The 22,519-nt window shown below is 37.1% G+C and overlaps 1 protein-coding gene across 1 annotated transcript in view; it reads right to left on the minus strand.

Annotated features, from left to right (window-relative positions):
- Window positions 1-4,473: 4,473 nt before the first annotated feature.
- Window positions 4,474-22,519, minus strand: part of esyt3 (extended synaptotagmin-like protein 3) — a 30,292-nt gene continuing 12,246 nt past the window's right edge. Inside the window, exons 12-23 of the mRNA XM_084724268.1 lie at window positions 22,377-22,466; window positions 22,109-22,171; window positions 21,953-22,012; window positions 13,565-13,636; window positions 13,336-13,422; window positions 11,960-12,109; window positions 9,299-9,675; window positions 9,074-9,172; window positions 7,430-7,561; window positions 7,208-7,313; window positions 6,767-6,816; window positions 4,474-5,249 (exon numbers count right to left, since the gene is read on the minus strand). Of these exons, the coding sequence (XP_084580394.1) occupies window positions 5,210-5,249; window positions 6,767-6,816; window positions 7,208-7,313; window positions 7,430-7,561; window positions 9,074-9,172; window positions 9,299-9,675; window positions 11,960-12,109; window positions 13,336-13,422; window positions 13,565-13,636; window positions 21,953-22,012; window positions 22,109-22,171; window positions 22,377-22,466 (1,326 nt within the window). The 3' untranslated portion in view covers window positions 4,474-5,209. The remainder of the gene's footprint in view (window positions 5,250-6,766; window positions 6,817-7,207; window positions 7,314-7,429; window positions 7,562-9,073; window positions 9,173-9,298; window positions 9,676-11,959; window positions 12,110-13,335; window positions 13,423-13,564; window positions 13,637-21,952; window positions 22,013-22,108; window positions 22,172-22,376; window positions 22,467-22,519) is intronic.

Genomic DNA, 22,519 nt, shown 5'->3' on the forward strand with positions numbered 1-22,519 from the left:
TTTTAGTACTTTATGTGTTGTTATGCACCTACATACCACAGCAAATTTCTTGTATGTGAAAACAGGAAAATACAAGTATGATAAAGAATGGTTAGATGACAATCTTTGAATTATTGGACAATTTACAACACAGTAACACACATTTCTTTCATTATCTTTACATTATACCAACTCTCATTCATTCTGTTTACAGGTCAGAAGCTTATATTTTTTTCATCCACAGTGAACAGCAGCAGCTCAGGTGATGGAGGAAGATGAGAGGAGAGAAAAATAGATATGTCAATAAATCAAATTGATGAAGTGTAGCACACAGTAAGCACAATACCCAAGGTTACTTTGTTGACAAGTGAGAGGCTCATACTGACTTGTTTCATCCACAGTGAGCAGCAGCAGCTCAGGAGGTGGAGGAAGATAATAGGAGAGAAAAATAAATTGTGCTTAGTGCAATGTAAGATGGAGAATTTCAGAGGACAAAATAGTTGATATTATATTGATAAAAATAAACCTAAACTATTTAATTAGTGATATTAAAAATTGGTGACACTTTAAAACACAGTAACACACATTTCTACTGGCACATTTCTTCAGTTGATAACATCCAATATTTCAAGTTTCCAACAGAGAGGTATCACAACAGGTCAACTCGAGTCAAGTCCGAGTGCAAATGAGATGTCAAAAAGACCCGCAGCTCTAACGTCACCTCGGTTCAATGTTACCATTGTGTTTCCATGACTTTTACTGAAGCATGTGAGGCCGTGAATGAGATTAATAAAACAGGGCTGCATCAACAAAGAGTAATTTAATTTACAATTAGTTCTAATCAGAGTTTAGCTAAACTAGTTTTAAAACAAGTAAATCCATATATTAAATTACGCGCACAATTAAAAACTAATCTCAATCCTTAAATTTAGTTATGTAAACTGAGACTTATCAAATACTTTCTTACCACAATGAAAATAAATACATAAAGACAAAAAACTGTGCTGTAAGGACCTATTAGAAGTAGAAATATGTGTCCCTGTGGACAGACCCGGTCTTCACCATTAATGAGTGAGGATGATGATTAGGGGTTGGCTATAAATTATTAGATTAGACCGTAATCTACCTATTTTTGATTTAAAAATTACAATATTATTCATTTTAACTACGAGGCCTTTTGTTAAAAAAGAAAAAAATTAAATAAATTGAAAGGTTTCCATGGAGCTCCTGGTAGAGTGTCACAAACCCTTGAGAACCACAGCCTTCATAAAATGTTGCATTGTTTACAAGCTACCTAAAAAGAAAAAAGTTAAATTGTTTACTAGATAGCTAAAAAGTTCAATTAGAAAATCATATTTCTCATTTGAGAAACTGTGAGAGCACAGTTACAAGGTTAAACCCAGAATGAACCATGTCAATAGTTTTACTGCATCAAGTTCTCTAAGATTTATTTATTCATATATTTTGTACCTTTTAGGATACAAAATGATGAATAGAAGTGTCTGTAGACATTGGCTGTGAATCGGTGCATATTTCCATCAACAATGGGAATGAATACATGACAGTTAAGTCCTAATTTATACATGATTTTTCCATTTGTCAACATCTCCACTGTAGACAAAGGTAAACTGTAAAAAAAAATGCACAGAAGAAGTTGGATGGAATTATTGGCATTAGGTAATACATTAAAGGAAAAGACATGCTGGCTCAAAGTCAATGACAGGAAATGTTATAGATCAGCAGTGAACTGCTGCAAGCCAGTAATAAATTAGGTTTTCTTTGAAATGGCATTTGCATATAGTTTGTTTTTCACATATAAGGTAAGTTCTGGTAGTGGTGTTTGAATATATGTGTTTTATAATAGTTTCTTTAAAACTCTGTCTATTCTTTGTTTCTTAAATACCAATTTAATTTATAATGTTTTTGTATATTGTATTTTTTTGGTTTTGTTGCTTTGGGACAGTTTAGGAATATATATACAAATAAAATGTACCCTCAAATCATCAGTTATGATTCTCGTTAGCAGGGATTCCCAAAGTGTGGTCCATGGGCCACTGGTGGGCGGTGAAGTCCCTGAAAGTGGGCCTTAAGAGGTCATGAAAAATAAATCACATTTAAGTTTCTGTTTTACAAATTTGAAATTACTATAAAATATCTCTGATTGATCAAAATAATAAAACAAAGCCGTGGGATTTAATAACATGTTATTCTTCGTCCATCTGATCTAGTTTTACACGTTACACCCAGTGGACGCTGGTGAATTTTTCTCCAGGGGGGACTGCAGCAAAAATCATACTAACATCTTAAGGTATCACACCAGTGTATTTTAACATATGAAAAGGGCCTTTATTTGTACTTGCAGAACTAAATGAAAATGTTTTATTAATCTAATGGAACGTACTTAGTTAAGGTAAATTAAGGTACTTCAATTTGTGCAAATCTTTTATAATAATTATATTCTATTTTACAATTTATGCTGAAAGACTAAAGTAAGTAAAATACCTCAATAAGTATGAAAGAAATCTGATACCACAAACCTTCAGACAATGGAAGAAAAGTATGAACAAACTAAACCCTATTAGAAAATAACAAGATTTAAGAAAAAATAAAAAATTAGTTAAAAATTGCCATCTTGTGGCTTAAAATGTACTTTTTGTACATAAATTCTCCCTGAGAGATTTAAATGTCTTTGTAGTTAAATGTCTTTGACAGGTTTATATAAAGTACTTATTTTAAGGTGTGTCAGTCACTTTTTATTTTCACAAAACAGCAACTACTTAAAAGTTTGTAACAGACCAACACCACACATTCAGCTTCTTACATCTCCAGTGGGGGAATGTAACTAAGTACATTTACTCAAATACTTTACCTTAGTCTAATTTCAAATTACATCCATATTATATTACTTTATAGTTGTAATTAACTTTTTTACTCCACTACATTTACCTGACAGGTACAGTTACTAGTTACTGACAGGGAATATTTTACTGCACAGTGGTTACTTTTACTGTTCATACTGATAACAGCTAATAATACTTGCATACTTTTACTTGAGTAAGGTTTTGACTGCAGGACTTTTACTTGTAGTGGAGTATTTTCACAGTGTGTATTAGTGTTTTTACTGAAGTAAAGGATGTGAATAGTTTCTCCTGTCTGAAGATCACCTGGTCTCAGTGTGAGGCTGACTTCCACTGTCTCATGTTCTCCACAGACACTTTATCATCTTCCTCTGATTGTTGTTGCTTTAGAACGTCGGTCTGATCAGGTTCTTTAACTCTCAGCTTCTCTTCATTCTCCTCTCAGGACATGTTGTTTATGGTGACTTCATGGATTTCATGACTTCATTCTAGCAGCTGATGCACTAAACTCTTCCAACCATCAACACATCTCACTCTGCTGTATTAATTATCACATGTAGATCGAGCCAGTTGCTCTCTGCTGCCACCCAGAGGTTGACAATGTGTAAACCAGCAGCATTCAGATGAATGTTGAGGGTGCAGGTTCTGTGCGCCACCAACCTCCTATCTCTTGTACTGAGAGGATCAAACCGCGCAGGTACAACTTATAGGGAGAGTAAATGGACCAAAAAATTGCGCCCAAGCTGGAAACACGTGACCTATCTGTAACTTTGGACATCATAAAACATTTTTAACAGCATATTTTAGTGCAGATTATACATTGTACTCACTAACTACATAATATTGACGTTGCTCATTTGAAGAAATACACAGTATAAAGTAATTAAGTCTTCTTCACCTAAGTTTTAGGGTGTGGGGAGAGGTGGAGCAGCGCCCTCTATTGACCAGCTGCTACTGGTTACACCTGATTTGGTGACTCATCACATTTGCACCAGAATGAATCTTAAATCTCTTCACTGGTACATTTAGTCTTGTGTGTTGGTCGAGTTGTAATTAAAGGTTTGCTCTAGAGATTACTGACCTTTATGATTTTTGTAACATAGCTTTGGCGCCATCAGGCCAATAGCAGTGTTTTCCTCCATTTCTTACCCTTAAATATTTTTTTCCTGTGTGTAATGATAATTACATCCTGACATGGCAATAGACTTGTAGTTTCAGTGTATGTGTAGAGGAAGCATCACTTTTATTTGTCTTAGAAACCAAAAGTCATGCTTAATTAGTTAAATTGTCGTAGTACACAAAACTGTTAAATGTAATTTAAACAAGAATGATAGAAGCAGCAGAATAAACATTTTTAATTATTAATTGTTGTAAATCCTATATTATTATATGTTAATTACATTTCTGAATTTCCTGTAACCCATGATGATGGTTAATTAACTACATATATTTACCTAAGTACTACACTTAAGTATAATTTTGAGGTTCTTGTACTTTACTAAAATATTTCTACTCCATGCAATTAAGAGGCAAACACTATACATTTTGCTTCAATACATTTAATAGATAATTTTAATGACTTGTAATTTTGCAGATTTGGGTTACCAAATATAATCAACAAATAAATTAGGATGTGTTATAGATTAAGATAAAACTTTATTGATCCCTGGAGGGACTTTCACAAGCTACCCAGCAGATAAACTATACAAAGCAGTTAACCCACCTTTACCAGCCACAACATTAATGCATCAATAATTATAATTCAATATGAAAATACAAAACAATAATTTTGGCTCAGATAAGCTCAAAAGCCAAACCTCTCACGAAAAATATACAAAATAAACATATTTCCTTGTTTTTTGATAGAGCAGAAATATAAACATTTTCTGATAGATTAAATTCCCCTTTCTACTGAAAAGAAATGCTTAGCATTATTATTCAGGATCATTTGGTTTCTGCTTGGTAAGCAAATATTGTACAATAAATTGGGTCATAAAATGATATACTGCTCATGCCAACATTATCAGGGATACTAACGCATAAGTCTTATTTGCAGCAATTTGTCTGCTCCACTGATGACGATTTTAAACAGCATATTTTATTCTCAATATTTCGTTAAATCCACTTAAACATTTTATTCCAAGTAAGACCTGAAGTAGGTGTGTGCACACTCTGTGACACACAGTACCAAACATGTCCAGGATCTGACATGCGTTTACTGCTGCTTTTGGAAAACCCAGCTCTGGTCCACAATGATAAGGAAGACGAGGGGATATGCAGCTCTCCGGGCTTTTATCAGGAAAACACTTGGTCTTGCGGCGGCTGAGGAGCAGGTCTTTAAACTGCAAATAGAAGTTTTACAGGTCCTCCCACTAGCTGGTTTTCTTTAGCCCAGGCAATGTGAGCTCAAACCTTGAGAAGAAATGGAAATTAAATATTAATATAGTCATACTTAAACCAAAATAAGCCATTGGTTTCCCCACATTGACCAGCAATAACCTTTGCCCCCAAATCAGACTAAGGTCAAACAGTAGTCGTCAGTTATTTTTGATGTTTAATGTCACCAGGTGATTGTAGGCCTAGCTATTTCTTGGTTGGGCAGTGACTTTCTGAAGTTTTCTAGTTGCCTGGCAGGCTTTACTTTTAATCCTCACAAAAAAAAGACAGAATAACTTGTCCCTCTAGTGTGAACTTGCATAAGTCTCTGGCATTGAACTAATATTCATCAGTTTTCTTTCATTCATTAATTTTTTGCCCCTGCTCCTACGAAAGCTTTTTTAAAAATGTACAACCCTGTCCTTTAAAACTTTCATTAAGAAACAGGAATTGCTCCTATGAAGCCTGGTTTGGTGGAAACAGTTGACTTTTAGAGTTGGATAGAGTTAAACACTCTTTACAGTGTCAGAAGTTTGTGATAATGAGAAGGATAAAGGTGTGAAAATGTGTCAGAAGTAGGGAGAAATACAGGAGAATTGTGATCCCAGGAGGAAATGTGGAGACAGCGATGAAACACGTGGGTTAGCAAGTACGCATATAACCCCTGTAAATCCACAACATGTAATTTTTACACCACAGTTTTTGTACAGATTAAACACAATGCAACATGTTAATTAGTGAACTTAATGTCAGCTGGATTGTGTTAACTATGGCTAAGCTAACTAACTAACCATTTGAAATAGCTTCATTTTACTGTACAGATGTATGAGTGCTATGAATTTTCTCTTGTATCAATGTGTGACAAGAACCAACTTTAAAGGGACATTTAACACTAAAATCAAAATTATATATTTTTCCTCTGGCCTGGAGTGCTATTTATTCAGTCAGGAACACTTTCATTATAGATTTAACCATTTATTGCAACAAATGGCAATACAGTTATGCTTGGTGGCGATGGCTCCACCCATAAGTACACAGTCACCAGTGAGCAGAGAGATCAGTGTGGAGGGAGGTATTTAAGTGGGCTGCCTTGTTATGAAACTTTGGGCTGACAGCTGTTAGCAGCTGGGGGTGAATGACTTCTGTGTCCTGCATGAACTACCTAGATAATTTTGCTGTGAGTTGCTGAGTTTTGGAGATACGGGCCGTAGTAACTGGGTAACTGGGTCATGATTTCTGGAGGGAGACATTGCTTTTGAGTTTTTCAAATGTATTTTTTGTTTGTGCTTTGAGTGCCATCTACTTTTCTACAGCCAATATCTCCAAAACTTCGCAGCTCACACTACAACTATCTAGATGGATATATAGCACTACAGAAATACATATGTATTTTTGATTTTGGGGTGAACTGTCCCTTTAACTTTTTACTCCAGCTTAGTTCTGATACAACACATTTAACTCCACTTTGTGTTCAATTTAGAACAAAACACTGAGGATTATTTGCAGCCACTGTTTCACACAAATCATGGAAAAGAAGAAAACTGGCCACATACCACTGTGTGATGCCTTTGGTCAGATCCACCTGTGAGAAATCAATCAACACCTGTGGACAGGAGCAGAAGTTGAAAATTCAGTCAATTATCCAGACTGAGTTGCAAACAAAAGTGTGATAACCATAGTGGTTGAGATGTGCGGCATGACGGTGTGCACACACTAGTGAACAGCGTGTCGGAGCTTTAGGAGACTTGGATTACACCAGATAAGCAGCAATTTCAGTTGTTTTTTTTAATCTTTGAAAACTGGTCACCATTCACTTCAATTGTTTAGGAGATTCTGCAACACTGAATTCCTGTGAAACTCCAGCAGCAAAAAAAAACTAAACCCAACCTTCAGTCAGCATGAACATTATTTTCATTTTTGAGTGAACTACCCCTTTGAACTGCTAATACCTTTAAAATCTTGTGACATAGTCCATCACAAGTAGCATTACATACCATGCCAATGTCTTTTCTCTCCCGTGTGTAGAACATCTTGTTGTTTTTCACTGCTACATCCAGCTTCCTGGTTTTTACCTCCTGAAGCGGCACATCAAACTCAAACCTGTGACAAAAGGGTGACGGTAGAAAGTTCCAGACGGCCTCTGAATCAGTGCAAATACTAATCCCACAATCATCCCAATACAAATGTGTGATTTAGGGTGAATCCAGTAAGCTTACTTGTCATTGAAGATAGGATTGACTGTCCTCCTCTTGACATGTGTCTTTTTGCGGTGTCTCCAGGTTTGGTCAGGGAGCAAATACAGGCGGACGTAAGAGTCGGAGCCATTCTCGCTGCAGGGGAATAAGTTCCTGTAGGCAGCAGGTACACAGTTATTTTGAACAACTCAGCCTTTTGAATTTGAAAAGAAAATCAGTTCAACTGCAGCAATTCCCCCCTTCGTTATGTTGGATTCAGTCACATCACTCACTAAGGAAACACTGACTAAAATAAGTACCCTCAACACAAAAATGTTGAAAAAGGAGTTACAGTCAGTTTTCCCTTCATACCAGGCAACCAGGCAACCTTACTTTCTGGTTACATCACTTGACAATGACATAAATTATGCAAAAGCTAAGTATATCCCTCTATGGTACAGTGTTGCCTCTAGTTAACACCCATTTTTGGCCCTTTACACTCACACAGTATATCCTCAATTATGGTACAATACTTTAAAAAAGAGGCAGGACCCTGTGGAAACTAACAGCAGTGTTTTAATTTGTCACATGACTCTCTGGAGGTCATGCTGAATTCCTTTTTTGCTGCCTTCCTCGCCACAAAACTGGTCTTCTTCTGTCATTTTGTCCACATAAATGGATGAGTAAAGTTTATTTTTTAATCGTCTAAAGTTGTTTAATTGCCTTTCTTTAACAACACACTATTATGGATTCCCACCATGACACTTAAATTGTGTATTTACATTTATATACTTTCATGCATTGACTATACGTCTATTTTATTAGCCACCAACATAACAAATGGTTAAAACATACTGTGTGTCAAGAGAGACAAACTGAAAACAAAAATTTAAATGTAACACAAATGATCAAACTCTGAAATGTGATTCACTACCTTAGTTTGAGAAGGGTTCTCATACTTTGGTTTGATAGACTGATGTGAAGTTTACTTATAAACTCTTCAACACATTCATTCCTATAGACTGTGTCTCAATTGTTGCCTGAAGGCAACATCCAGACAAACAAACTTATGAAAGGAGCTAATTTTGTAATGTTTTTTCATCTCAAATGGCATAAATTTTAAAATGGTGAGGCAACTGAATATTTTCCATGAAAGTTATAATATATTTAATTCAACCTAAAGTATACTTTTAATTCATTTTTGAAAATTCTTTAAATTATGTTTACTTGGTCTATTTTATGACAAAAGATATTTTTCTTTAACCAAATGGCATCATAATTTGTACCATATAGGGGTATGTACAGTATTTCAACTAAGGACCTGTTAAAATTGTTCTTTTTAAAGGGAGATTTCACCCCAAAACCAAAAGTATATATGTGTAGTGCTTATCCATCTAGACTGTTTTGGTGTGAGTTGCAGACTTTCGGAGACATTGACCGTAGTGACGTCCACCTTCTGTCCAAAATAATGGAACTAAACATCTCTACAGCCAATGTCTCCGAAACTCTGCGACTCACAACCAAACTATCTAGATGAATAAATAGCACTACAGGGAAGAGGGAAAATATGTATTTTTGATTTTGTGGGTGAACTTTCCTTTAAAGTTAAAGGGAAGTTCAGAGCTCAGTTGAACAAACAAATATATTTCTGTCAGTATTAGTGCTGCTGGGATTTTTCTGATGTACCTGCAGGCATCAACCAGGACGATGAGTTTGTTCCTCAGGGTGGCATAGCGGACAGTCAGGTGGATCTCCCCAAATGAACCCTGATGGTTCCTGATGGCCCTATAGTGATAAAAACATTTTTATTACTCGACTCTTGCTAAAAAAAACATATAGTTTAGTTCATGAGTCAGGATGTCAGCACACTAAAGATGTGAAAAAGGACACAGAACAAAACTATAGACTCACTCTGGATACTGAGCTCCCTCTGCAAGGTCAAAACGTGACGACGCGATGGAGTTCTCTGACAGCAGGCTGTGGGAGTCAAACCGACGCATGTTTGATGTGGAGGGAGATGACCGATAGGTTTCAGAAGCCAGGAAGGAGCCCCGGCGGTGAGTCAAATAATCTCCATTAAAGCCATTCTGGGAATCAGCTGGCTGGCTCACAGAGGAGAACTGGACGGCGGGGCTGGCCTTGGAGGAGTGTGCTGGAGAGGAGGATGCAGCGGCGGAGGGCGCGGATCCAGGGACGTAGCCTCCTTGGTTGGTCTGTGCTCCCTGTTGTTTGCCTTGTGGAGGAGGGTTGAGGACAATCTTGGGTGGAGGCTTTTCCACAGTAAGAACCTGTTGTGGGATTGAGGACAGGGCTAACGTCAGTGACACAGAGTCGAAACATCACTGTAAGCTCTCATTAGAGAGGTGTTGAGAGTTATTTCAACTGGAAACACACGGCAGCAAAATGAAAATTCATTAAAAGGTAACTTCAGTAGATTTCAATCTGGACATTATATTCCCATCAGTCAAAAGTCAACTTCATGGACTTTTTATGGTGCATTTTCAAGCTTTTCTAGCACCTTACAGCTGTGGTAAATAACATATTTACATGCATATACAGTATTGTGCATGAACACACTAAAACAGCAGCGTTGATTGAAGGTGCTGGATGAATCAGTTTACAATTAATGACTGTGACCGTGAGTGTTGTTCACCTCTGAGAGAGATAATGGTGCTCACATCATCAGCTGATTAAAAAAAAAGTGTGATGGCAGCAGAGAGAGTGTGTGAATATGGACTGAAGTGTCGACGTGATAGAAAAATTTTCTTTGATCATGAAGCCTCATATTTCTCAATAATTCTGTGGTGTATCAGTGAAGTGTATGAACTACACTGCAGGCTGGAGACTGTTGAGAAACTTTGTTGAAATAATGTCTTGGAATCTTTGTAGTTCAAAATATTGACTATATATCTCAAAATAAAGACAAACTTTCTCAAAATGACTGCAGACCAAATCATTATTTTAATATTAAATCATTATTTTCAGCTACTAAGTCATCATTTACAGAAAACTCAATATTTTAGAATAGGAGAGAACAGGCAAATTTCTTTATTTATGTTATTTTTCATCATAACTCACACACTAGTCATTTTTGGAAATGAGAAACAAATGTATGCGCAGTAATTAATAATATAATTGATATATTTTCACCAATAAGGACAAGACTAATGTTAAATTTCATGCAAGAAGTCAGTATTAGCATTATCTCCTAAATACAAAATAAATCATATTAACCCACTGTAACTAAGTAATCACATTACAGGTGTAGTATCTAATAATGTAATGGGGGAGGGGGGGGTCAGACATCTTCTGCATTCAAAGCAAAAGTCTGTCTATTTTTGCAGAAGACTGTGCTTCTATTATAGGGTTTTGATTATTTGAAGTGAGTTAAAAGTTATTTTCTATTCACAAATAAAATAAATACAAAAATATGAACAAGAAGTAGGTCATTTTAATCTCTGTGACCAGAACTGTAGTGTGAACTTTGTGATAGAATTCTACAGAAGGGTGACAAATCAAAGGAAAACACAACAAAGTTTCATGTTTAATGTCAGCAGATTTGACATCCTATAAAGCAGTGTTTCCCAACCCTGGTCCTCAGAGCTCACTGCCCTGCATGTTTTAGATGCTTCCCTGCTCCAACACACTTGATTCAAATGATCAGCTCGTCATCAAGCCTCTGCAGAAGCCTGATAACAACCTTGGCCCCATTTCCCAGAGCCTTCGTAGTGCTACGTGCGTCGTAAGTTGTATTTTAAGGTCTCCCTTAAGGTTGTCCCAACTCTGGGAAACAGCCCGTAACCTTAAGGGAGACCTTAAAATACAACTTACGACGCACGTAGCGCTACGAAGGCTCTGGGAAACGGGGCCCTGATCATTTGAATCAGGTGTGTTGGAGGAGGGAAACATCTAAAACATGCAGGGCAGTGTGCCTTGAGGACCAGGGTTGGGAAACACTGCTATAAAGCATGGCTAAGCACACCTCAGAGAATTATTTATTTCAATCAAACAACAGAGTCGGTGGCTGCTTGAGCAGAGGAAAGATGAGCAAGATGTTACTAAGTACTGTAAGTTACTGAATTTTATTATGTTGAGTGTGTTTTTTTTATAAATGGAGTCTGGTCACTTTGAACAGAGCTGTAAAACGGTTGTTTCTAGGTAAACAAAAAGGATCTTCCTCTTTCAAAAATGGTTTATTTATGTGGAGATCCCATCCATAATTTTGTCAGATACTTACAGGAACAATTTGATTCTGTCAGTGGCAAAAACAAGCACCTTTAGTGGGCTTATTTTGTCTGTGTACAGCTACCCAGAGGGTTTACGCTGAAGCTCTGTTTCGCTTGTGCTGGCTGCACCGCTCTCCCCTGAATACTGGCCCAGTTTCAAACAGTGTTCAGCCCATTAGTCACTTAGACAAGAAACATGGTCCGAGTCCAGGATGAAAAATACCAAAGGTACCCTTTTCAGGGGAAAGAGATTTTTGGCTTTGAACAGGAAGCAGCATTTTGATATGAGACTGTGTCTTTGTACTGACTGTACTTGTGTACAATGGGAGTATCAGCATGTACCCACCCTGAGAGTGGCTTTCAGTTTGATCTGGCTGGTTGCTCCAGAGCGCTCCAGAGGGAAGCGCTGGTCTAGAGTCATGTTGGAGGTGTTGAGGAGGCGATTCAGGGGCAAGTTGAGGACGCCGAGCTGAGTCTTCTTCTCGGGCTCTTTGACCTGGACCACGACGACACAAAATAAAACTGTTCAAGCAGTGAATGAAAAAAGTTCTTCACCTCCTGAGAATGTCTGAATTACTGAAAGAGGTCTATTTTTTAATAATTGTTGTGATTGTTAAAAAGTAGACCACTTTCAGTTGGTGTTTCACCTTGTTAGGTTTTATTTAACAACAGGGGAATCAAGGTAACTGTCTATTGTCAGTGCAATACATTTAGACACATACAGGTTCATAAGAATGAATACATTAAAAAAGATGGTTGATTTCTGTGTTCAGTTAAAGGTGCAGTGTGTGAGATTAAAGGCTCATTTATGCTGAATGGTAGATATAGATACGGACACAGACGAAGCCGTCTGTCTGTACTCTTATTGCTTATGGGTACAGACAAAATGGAGCAGTACCACCAGAAGTCATGGGGGGGCAGCAAAGCCAATAGTTCAAGCGAGACACGACCACATAACAAGACAAAGAAGTTTTTAAAAATACAAAAGTATTGGAAATGATGATCGCTGTCAATTAGTGCTCCAGCATTGCCATGTTTGTTCTTGTCAGAAACCTACTTCTACTTCTTTGGGGGTAGCTTCTGACTCTAGTGGCGCCCTCTAGTGGACGCACTGCTTAATTTCCATGCTAACATAAAGGACACATGCAAAAATGTGGGCAGTGACAGTTATCTCTATTTTCATATGTAAGGGGGATTAAAATGAGCCTTTAGATCTATTGGCAGAATACAGTAGAAATACTCATAAGTATGTTTTCATTAGTGTATAATCACCTGATAATAAGAGTCGGTGTGTCTTTGTTGACTAACCATTTAATGAGCTTTTATATCTGCAGAGGACATGGTGGCCGCCATGTTTGTATAGCAGCAAAGAAAGGACAAACCAAACACCAGCTCTCAAGAGGCTCTTTTGCATTTTTTGCCAGTTTTGCGGCCACTGTAGGTTTTCTTACACACTAGGAATTGGAGTGTTTGCAATCTGCACCGCTCCCCGCTAGATTTTTACAAACAAACTAATGATCATGACTGTAGACTTGCACCTTCCATCCAAATGCATAATGCAGCTAATTTGACATCACAACAGAAAAAATGCTGAAATGTGCCAAAATAAATCAAACTTTCAACAGTGATTAGTGCAAACTTGGAAAAACATGTTTTAAACAGCTGAGTCACTTCTCCTGAGGGGAACTTTTTGTATGGTGTACACAACATTAAATGACAAACCTGAATACTGAGCTGCTGTGATTTGATATCATGCACAAAGAAGGTGAAGCCCTCCTCCCACACCGGGTCTTTAGATGCATATGCAACCTGTGGACAGAGAAGACAGTCACTACAGCTGAGTGGTTTCATTCTACACCACAGCCATGTCAATTTAAAATGAAACTTTTCAGTTTGACAGTATCACGTCTGCTCTCTCATAAAAAAACAAGAGGGACAGTGAGAGCTGTACCTTGCTTTTCTGAACGTCTTGATCAACAGAAAATTCCACATAGGAGTTTGGACAGGCAGTTCTCTTTGTGAGCTGAAAACAAAGCAAAATCAGTGAGGCAGAGCAAATTGGCATTTTTAGTCTTTTTCTTCCAGCAAAATGATTTCATACACTTTGTGTCAATAACACAGAAACGTAAAACCTCTGGAACAATGAAGAATATGTAAGTTCTGCCACTCACATTAAAACAATAACAAAAGACAGTTTGATGAATCATCATCAGTCTTAGAAAAAAAAAAAATCATTTCTGATGAAAAACTGACAGAAATGATGTGTGTGGATGAGGTAATATTCAAGATCTATTCTTTAACGTTTAGTCACATTCACAAACTTTCTTCCTCACTCCCTAACATATCTGATGTATCCTTGTTTTCCTAACTGGTAAGAAACTAACTGCGTGAATATATTAAGAATTTCTCTGTGTTTGAACATTGTTGGAAACATTTGGGATAATTTAAGTACACAAATCAGCAAAATATATAACATAGGTCTAAGATTTTAAGACATTTTAATGCAGAAATATTACATATTGTAGCTTTAATTAGCAGACTGTTTGTAATATACTATTTGACATTTGAACATTTCAAATGCTTTCAGTTCTTCTACATGAGACACAGTTCTGTCATCATTAGATTTACAACTCCAATTCCCCAAAAAAGTTGAGACGCTGTTCAAAACATAAATGAAACAAAAAGTGATGATTTCTAATCCTTTTGACACCAACTTGAAAACAATAAAAACACAATATATTAAAAGTTTTATCTTCATCAACATCATTGATCTTTGTAAATCTACACTCATTCTGAATTTGACGCCAGCGACGTGTTTCAAACAAGTCGGGACAGGAGCAGCAACAGACTGGGAACTTGAGGAATGTTCAAACACCCCAGTTTGGAATATTTCACAGGTAAACAGGTTTGTTGGTAACAGGTGACAGTAACATGAGTGGATTTGAAAGGCTCAGTTGTTCACAAACAAAGAGTTATCATTTTGTGAAACACATGATTGAATAAAGGATGTTACTATGTGGGCTCAGGAACTCTTGCTGGTAAAGTTCATTTGCAAATAGGGATGTAACAAAATAGTCTATTGAATATCGTAAAAAAAAAAAATGCATCAGACTGTGACGATATATACATTGCGATATTACATGACAAAGTTTGATATTTTTATTTTATTTTATAAAAGGACTGCTGAATGTGCTTCATATGGAGAGACTTTGCTATAATCCTACTAACAGAGATCATATCTTTTTGAAAACATGGCGGCTCTTATTTGATAAATGGACACGTGCTTGAAAATATAGCATGCAAGATTTTATTTTTTAATTCAATGTATTTTGAACCACATTATACATCAGGTCAACTTTCTTGCTTTTTTTTCTCCTGTTTCTTGCCTTTTTTCCCTTTTCTTTCATAATTATTACCATTACTTCTCTTTAGTTGTATTATTTCTTTTTATTGCTATCTGCTCAGTCTTTATCCCTGATCATTTTAACTAACACTACCATTTGACTACAATCTATACATCCATTACAGAAAAGCAGCAAAGATTAACATGATTAAATTAGAAGAAATGTTCCACTTTCTACTCTGCTTTATTTTTTCTTATGAAACCAATGTTACATTGTGATGACTGTGTACCTCTGGGACATTCAAAGGAAGAGGAGGTGGTGAGTGGGAGTTGGGAGGGTTCTTTGTTGCAGAAAAGTAAAAATGGAAGGAAGAATATCTCTTTTATAGTATTCTGTATGACTTGAAATGTATATGTCAATAAGGATGAAGTTGAAAAAAATGGCCGCTACTGACTGCTGCAGTGTTTTTGTTTTGCAGTTATACATACAAAATTTAAACATTTGCCAATTTTTTTGCACGGCTAGAAGGAAAGCAGAAGCACTTTAAGTTTAAAGGAAAAACACATTTTATACAAACAAAATATGCTGTACTCATCAGACTTATTTAACAAAAGACATTTTTCAAGTCATCATTTTTAGTTGTTCTTTTTTTTTTTTGTAAATATTGTAATAAATACTGTATTTATCATGGTATTGTTGCACCTTATTGCATCTGGTTTCTGGTTATTTACATTTTACACAGCGTCCAAACTTTTTTGGATCAAACCTCTTTCACAGCAGCCATACTGACACGAAATAACAGTGTAAACACAGGTGTGACCAGTGATGCTAATTAAAGTTCTGTTCCATAGGAAACCCTAATTAGCATCATTGGGAACACCTGTGTTTACACTGCTTCACGTCAGACTGGTTGCTGTGAAAAAGGTCTGTTGGGGTTGTATTCTTACTTGTTACCAAAGGCCGCTAGCAACAAGCTAACATTTGGAGTTTGTCTACAAGCAGCCGGTTGTCTTCCAGGTAGGCTGGTTATGCATTCCACCCCCTAACACACCGCAGACACACCACCACACCCTCTGGGACACGTAAAACAGATGTTTACGTCGGCAAAAAAACAAAGAAGTCAACTTTAATTATTACTGGAGGAGAATGTGAACATCACTGGTGATAAAAACAGCCAGCATGAGCGTGTCTGAGCCTCAGTTTAAGGGGGGGAAGAAAAAAATGCAGAAGTCGATGCTGTTGTTCCTTCATTAACCTCGACAGAGATGGACAGCGATAAATAACTTGGCGTTCACTTGGAGATCTTTGGGGATCTGAAATGTATTCCATCAGGCTTGGGGAGTAACAGATTACATGTAACAGGATTACACAATCTGCATACAAAAAAAGGTAAATGTATTGCATTACAGTTAAAGATAAAAAGCTGTAAAATTATTAAATTATTAGCAGGATTATATATTTAAAATAAAGAATGATATACTACCATGCACAGTGCACACACAGCTGACAATTCATTATCATGACCTCTAGTGAGAAAATGCTTCACCGAGTAGAAATTTCAGCATTTTTTGTCTTTAAATCGATCAATAATTAGCACACAACAAAGGAAGGAACAGCTGGACAAACTAATAAACCTAATAATGGACAAATGGACATAAAAACAATTAATAATCTACTATTAATTGCCTTTAAAATTAATCTGCATCTATTTTGATAATCGATTAATTGATTTGAGCCATTTTTTTAATTTAGAAAAAGTCTGAATTCTCTGATTTCAGTTTCCTAAATGTGAATATTTTCTGGCTTCGTTACTCCTCTCTGACAGTAAATTGAATATTTTTGGGCAGTGAACTTTGAGGTACAATGATCAGTGATCAGGGATCAAATAACTAATCGATCGATGGAGACAGATCGACAGATTGATCCATAATGTGAATAACTGTTACAGGAAAGACTTGAAAAATCTATTATTCAGCTGACAAAATTGTGACAGGATTAATTAATCGATCAATCGTCACTGAGTCATTTTTTAATTGAAGAAAAAAAAATCTATGATTGCTGATTCAAGTAATGGAAAGTACTCAGGTTACATTACTTTAAGACTGCGATACTTTGATTACGTTACAGACAACATTTTTTCACAGATAACTAGTAACTGTATCAAAATACATTTTTACAGCAACCCTCCCAACCATGTACTCCACACATCACATCCTTGAGAACAGAACCTGCTGCTTCATATTTCTAACTATTAACCTCAAATTAAGGTATAAATTCTTAAAGTCAGCTCAATCAAGAAACCAAAATATTCTCTTTCAAGAAAATGTGTCTTGTTATAAGCTTTTTTTGCTAACTGTAAATCTTAAACAAAATAAAGCTCAATGAAGAGACCAGCTGTCTCATTTTAAGTAACTAATCTTACATAAATGAAATATTCGTCTTTTTTCCCCTTGATTTAAGGCCCATCACGGTCTTTAAATGGCTAGATTTACAGGATAGTTTTAAGAACTCTAGTCAAGCAAAACTGGCTTCTCCCACTGGCAGATTTTTTTTTTATTATATTAAAGAATATTTGGCTTTTTTTCGTGTACTGTATAGTATACTATACATACTAAGTTAATGTTACAATCAGATCACAATAAATATTTTCCCCTTTGTAATGGAATGGTTTGTTCTTCCACAGAACCTCAGGATAATGAGAAAATTCACTGTCGTCCTCCAGACTTCACTTGTCACTTCATAGCTGTATTTTTACATAATGACCAGCAGAGGGCGTTCTGGGGCAATAACTGAGGTATCTGTATGTAGTGAGACAGCTCTGTTTGACAGATCTGGGTCAAAAAGTGCTCTTAAATAACCCTTACAGTTTGATTATAACTGCTTTAATGACTACGATGGAGGGGGTTTATAACTTGGGAACATGCTTGAATGAGTCAAATGTTTGTCACAGAAACTGTAAAGTGATCTGTGACCTGATTTGCCCTGTGTAGCAATGTTAAAATCACAAATATCAAAGTATATTAGCTTTACAAAGATGGCAAATGGGTAGAGATATAACTATACATAATTGTTTAATTTCTTCTAAAATGTTCACTCAGTAATCAACACTTGTCTGTGTGTTTCTTTATGCTGGGAAAGTGACTCTGAAGAAGTCTGAGGTTGAGGAAGAAATCCAGCAACATGAACACCATCTGGTAATAACACACCCATGTAAAATGACAGGCACGCACCAGACAAACGGGAAATACCGGCTACGCACAGGGACAAGCACACCTGGAGCACAAACAGAAAACATCTGATCTGACTGAGGCTCTTGTTTGAGGTGGAGACACAGAAGAGCTGTCAGTTGTATGGCAGTAAAGTGAAAGAGACGCTACATTCCTGCCTGATTTAACCCTCAACAAACAACATTTTCTATCACAATTATCGACAAACAATCTTCTTTTGAAATGAGTTACACCTATTCAAACGTTGTTTAGGTAGTTCTAACTCTCAAACTGGGTTTTTAACATAGAAGCACAACATAGAAGCCTTCATGCATTCCCCTGCAGTCTATTAAACAGCTGTCAGATTCAAAACAAAAAAGAAAGAAAAAAAAAAAGGCTGTGTTTGAACAAGGGTTGGGCCACTGCATACCAAAGAGCTCTGGATTACATGTATTCATGTACCTGTCTTAAATCAAGCACAGACCTATGGTGGGTTTGGAATGTTATCACATGGCCTTGTTAAATACTCAATTCTGATTGGTCAATTGCAGCATTCTAAGGTCAGTTGTTCCTGTATACTAGACCGCTGCAATGAAGAACAGACCATTGCTATGAGGAACAGACTGTTGCTATGGATACAGTTAGATCATAGACTCTGGAGGAACAATAAAATAATTTTTAAATCGCTAAAATAAATTTTAAATCGCTAAAATCATTCAGTGTGCCTGATGTGCAATACACACAAGCCATGAGGCTTCGCCATATTTTAATGTAGAAAAGTCATTCAAAGTTTGAACGGGTCATCAGACTGTGCCCTTTTTAAGGCCTTTTAATGAAATCACAGTTTTTGTTTTGGGAGATTTTCAGTCTGCTTCAGACTTTATAATGGGTGTGTATTGCGTGTAGTCGTTGAGAGCTGAAATCATCTAGAAATTTTCTCTTTAACTCTCTTAAACTCACTCGGCCACAGTGTTCACTCTACATACACAAATTATACATCAAATTGTAGGAAAAGGTGTGCTGGTCGCAGAGGTGTGAGCGCTGAAGCAAATGGACAAATGGTTTTGGCTGGCTGAGGTCTAAAAGGACAACAAGTCCAACCAACTGCCCCATTCACTCCCATGTTAAGCAAGAGCCAAAATTTCTGCAAGAAAGCAGATGATCCCAGTTTTTTCCATCACAGTGGTGGCCTCATTTTTCACACCACAGAAATAAAATTTGTACCATCATGTTCATCAACCCGTCCTCTCGCTCACCGTACGTGGTTTTTAGCTGTAGCAATTACTGTATTTCATTAAACAGCTGGAGTCGGAGAGATATGTTGTCTCAATTTTTGCCTCTTTTTGGAGTATTTAAAATTGACTGTCCCGTTGCTCACAGGTGATTGGCCAGATTCACCAACCTGAGGCTGGTCCTGTCTTCTGATTGGTGGATTGGTCTGTTTCTGTCTGTCTTTCTGTGTGTGTGACACACACAACCTCAATGCTACATCTACTGCTCTTAATACTTCTGGCATTATGGTGGGGATACTAGTTGGCAGCGAGCATCAGGCACACTCAAAATTTCGTGCAAAATTTTATAGTTTTAAAACTAATATTTTCTGCCAATTTATTGTTTTTTTGGTGCATAACCATGTCACAAGAAGGATATGTACAGTAAGCAGGTCACTATTGTGAAATAAAGCCATAAAATCATTTTAAAACGAATATTTTGTGTCAAATAAATGTGCAGATTTTTGGGGGGTGAGTAACCATGTAATAAGCAGGATAATGCATATATGCAGCAGGTCATTATTGTGAAATAAATCCTGACAGGATGATGCAGGACGACCAACTTCCTCTTTCACAATGACACACGTTTTTTCCTACGTGGAAGAGGAAAGCCTTTGTCATTATTAATGACCTGAACACCGATAATGCATCGTCTTCATTTTCTCTGCTTAAGGATAAATTGACACAGAGGAAGCATTTGAAATTTTGAAACTCCTCATGAACTCCAGTCCTTATTGATAACTAAACCTGAATACCAGAAAACTGGTCTCTGTTTATAAATGTATTTTCAGGTCAGACTGCTCCACCCACACAGAGTCCTGGGAGAGTGATGCATGGGCTAAATGTCCTTATAGCAAACACTCTTAAATTCAAGACATCAGTTAATTCAGTAAAAGGTCTTACACTGGCGCCATCATTCACATGTTAAATGACATTCATTCTATCCATCCTCATCACCACTTCCTTCAAAAATCACACAAGTTTGAAAGTTGCCGAGTGAGGAGAAACTATAAACTTTGTGAAACATGGTCTCTGATGGTCTCTTTCTTTGTGTGAAAAACACTGTGTCTGTTTGTCCCTGTGTGTTAATGGCTACTAATGTTGGTTAAAATCAACAACACAGTTTGCAAACTTGTTCATTTGAATACAGAGTGGGGAAGTGAAACGGCTACGCTGAATTCTTAATCATTCCCGCCTTATTAGAAATCCAATGCAATACATTAAGCTGTTTCTTCCCTTGAGAAAAAGCAGTGTGTTGCTGTGAAGAGCAGGCGAGACGCACATTTGTCTCTCATGTTTTTGCATCACAGACGATGGAGAAAGGCTTTAATGACAGATTTCCATACAGTCAAAAAAAGTGAGAATGTTGCTCATGGTTATGTTATAAAATCCTACAGCACCACACATTTCTCCAGCCGGGCTGCTGACAGCACAGGTAAGACATGAACCTCATGGAAACTGATACAGAAGTTTAGTGTGGAGCTGAACTTAAAATTGAACAAAGCACTCATTCCTGAGACAAAACCAATTTTTTTAACAGGTTTTTGATTTTTACTCAACAATTATCCTGGAAAATATATCTTAAAAGATCAACTCTTGGCAATTAAACCTTGTAACAGTCCAATTTCTTAAACGTTTTCTCACAGTTCTTATTTCGCTTTGATTTAGAAGGGCTACAGAGTTGACATGTTATGGTTGAGACACATCTGATAGCAATATTATTTAAAGCATTTGTCAAAAAATAGAAAGCTTCACAGTGACTGAGCAGTATTCCCACCTTTTTTAAACCAGGAAGTGAGACAGGGGTCCTTAGGGTATAGCTAAACCTTTTTATGCCTGCCTGAGGTGACGCAAATCTGTTGCACAACATTAAAAGGGCAATATTTTCATTCAAAAAAATCAAAAACAACGATTTTTACAACAAAGATGATTATGATAGCACATTTCTATACCTGTGTTACCACTAGGTGTTGTTAGTTTTAGATTTTAAAGACTTTTAAAACATTTTTACATGTTTGAAGTTGTGAATTTTTGTCTGGAACAAGGGTGTTTTCTGGCACAGAGCAACTTTAGAAATCATTAAATAATACATTTTCACCAACCAAATTTGAATGAGAGTGTTGGTTTTAATCATTTTAAAAGTTTGTTGGTAGGACATGATTTGTCCCAATCCTCAAGAGTGGGTCATAGTCCAATCTTTGTATTGAACGGACAAATAAACAGTAATGGACATTCAATGGACAAACTATCCCTAGTGGTTATTTGCATATTTGAGCAGGGAAGTGAAATGATCATTTGAGATACACATGGAGACGAACTGTAAAGCCAGGTGTGAACTCACATGCTCAGAGGTGTCTACTTGTGATCGAAGCACCCAGGATGCATGTTAATACCAAGTATGAAGAGCCTGTGAGGAGATGATATACGTGCTTCCTCCAGCCAGTCCAGCTCCTCTTTATAGCAACTACTGTGAAGCGGTTAAGTACAGTACTACAAGCTTGAAAAACTCTTGTCTTACCCGGGCGTCCTTTGAGTGCCTCCCATGTTTATGATGCTCGGAGATCTCACTGTGGTCTTTCTGGACACAAACACAAGAATACACATCAGCACACGTGTCTATCCCTGTTGCAGCGTCTGCTCTCAACAACAACTGGTCTTATCAGAAGCCACTTACTGGGAGGTTTGATGCGCTGTCCAGGTACACTGCGAGCATAGCACAAGCCTGGCCTTCTGCAGACTGGAGGAAAGTGATGGAAAGAGAGCAATACATGATTTATACAACTGACTCACTGCTGACCCAATAACTCGAGTCACACACAAGGGGCAACATGTCGAGAAGACTTGTTGCCAAGATACTGACAGGTAGAATAAGAGCATGAAGAAGTCAAACATAATGGCTGACATCATTCTGATGAAAGAAATGAAAGCAACAGTGAGGTTACCTCTGTCAGCAGGCTGGGGTCAGTGTTCAGGGCCAGCCACTGGAGCTTGAGGTGAACTTCTCCACTCTGGACCCCTTCCAGAGGAAACCACTACAACAGTGAGAGGATTTCAGTTATCACCATGATCACTCATATAAAGGCTT

This window comes from Lutjanus erythropterus, chromosome 8 (assembly GCF_056507025.1).
Source record: "Lutjanus erythropterus isolate fLutEry1 chromosome 8, fLutEry1.hap2, whole genome shotgun sequence".
NCBI classification, from domain to species: domain Eukaryota; kingdom Metazoa; phylum Chordata; class Actinopteri; order Lutjaniformes; family Lutjanidae; genus Lutjanus; species Lutjanus erythropterus.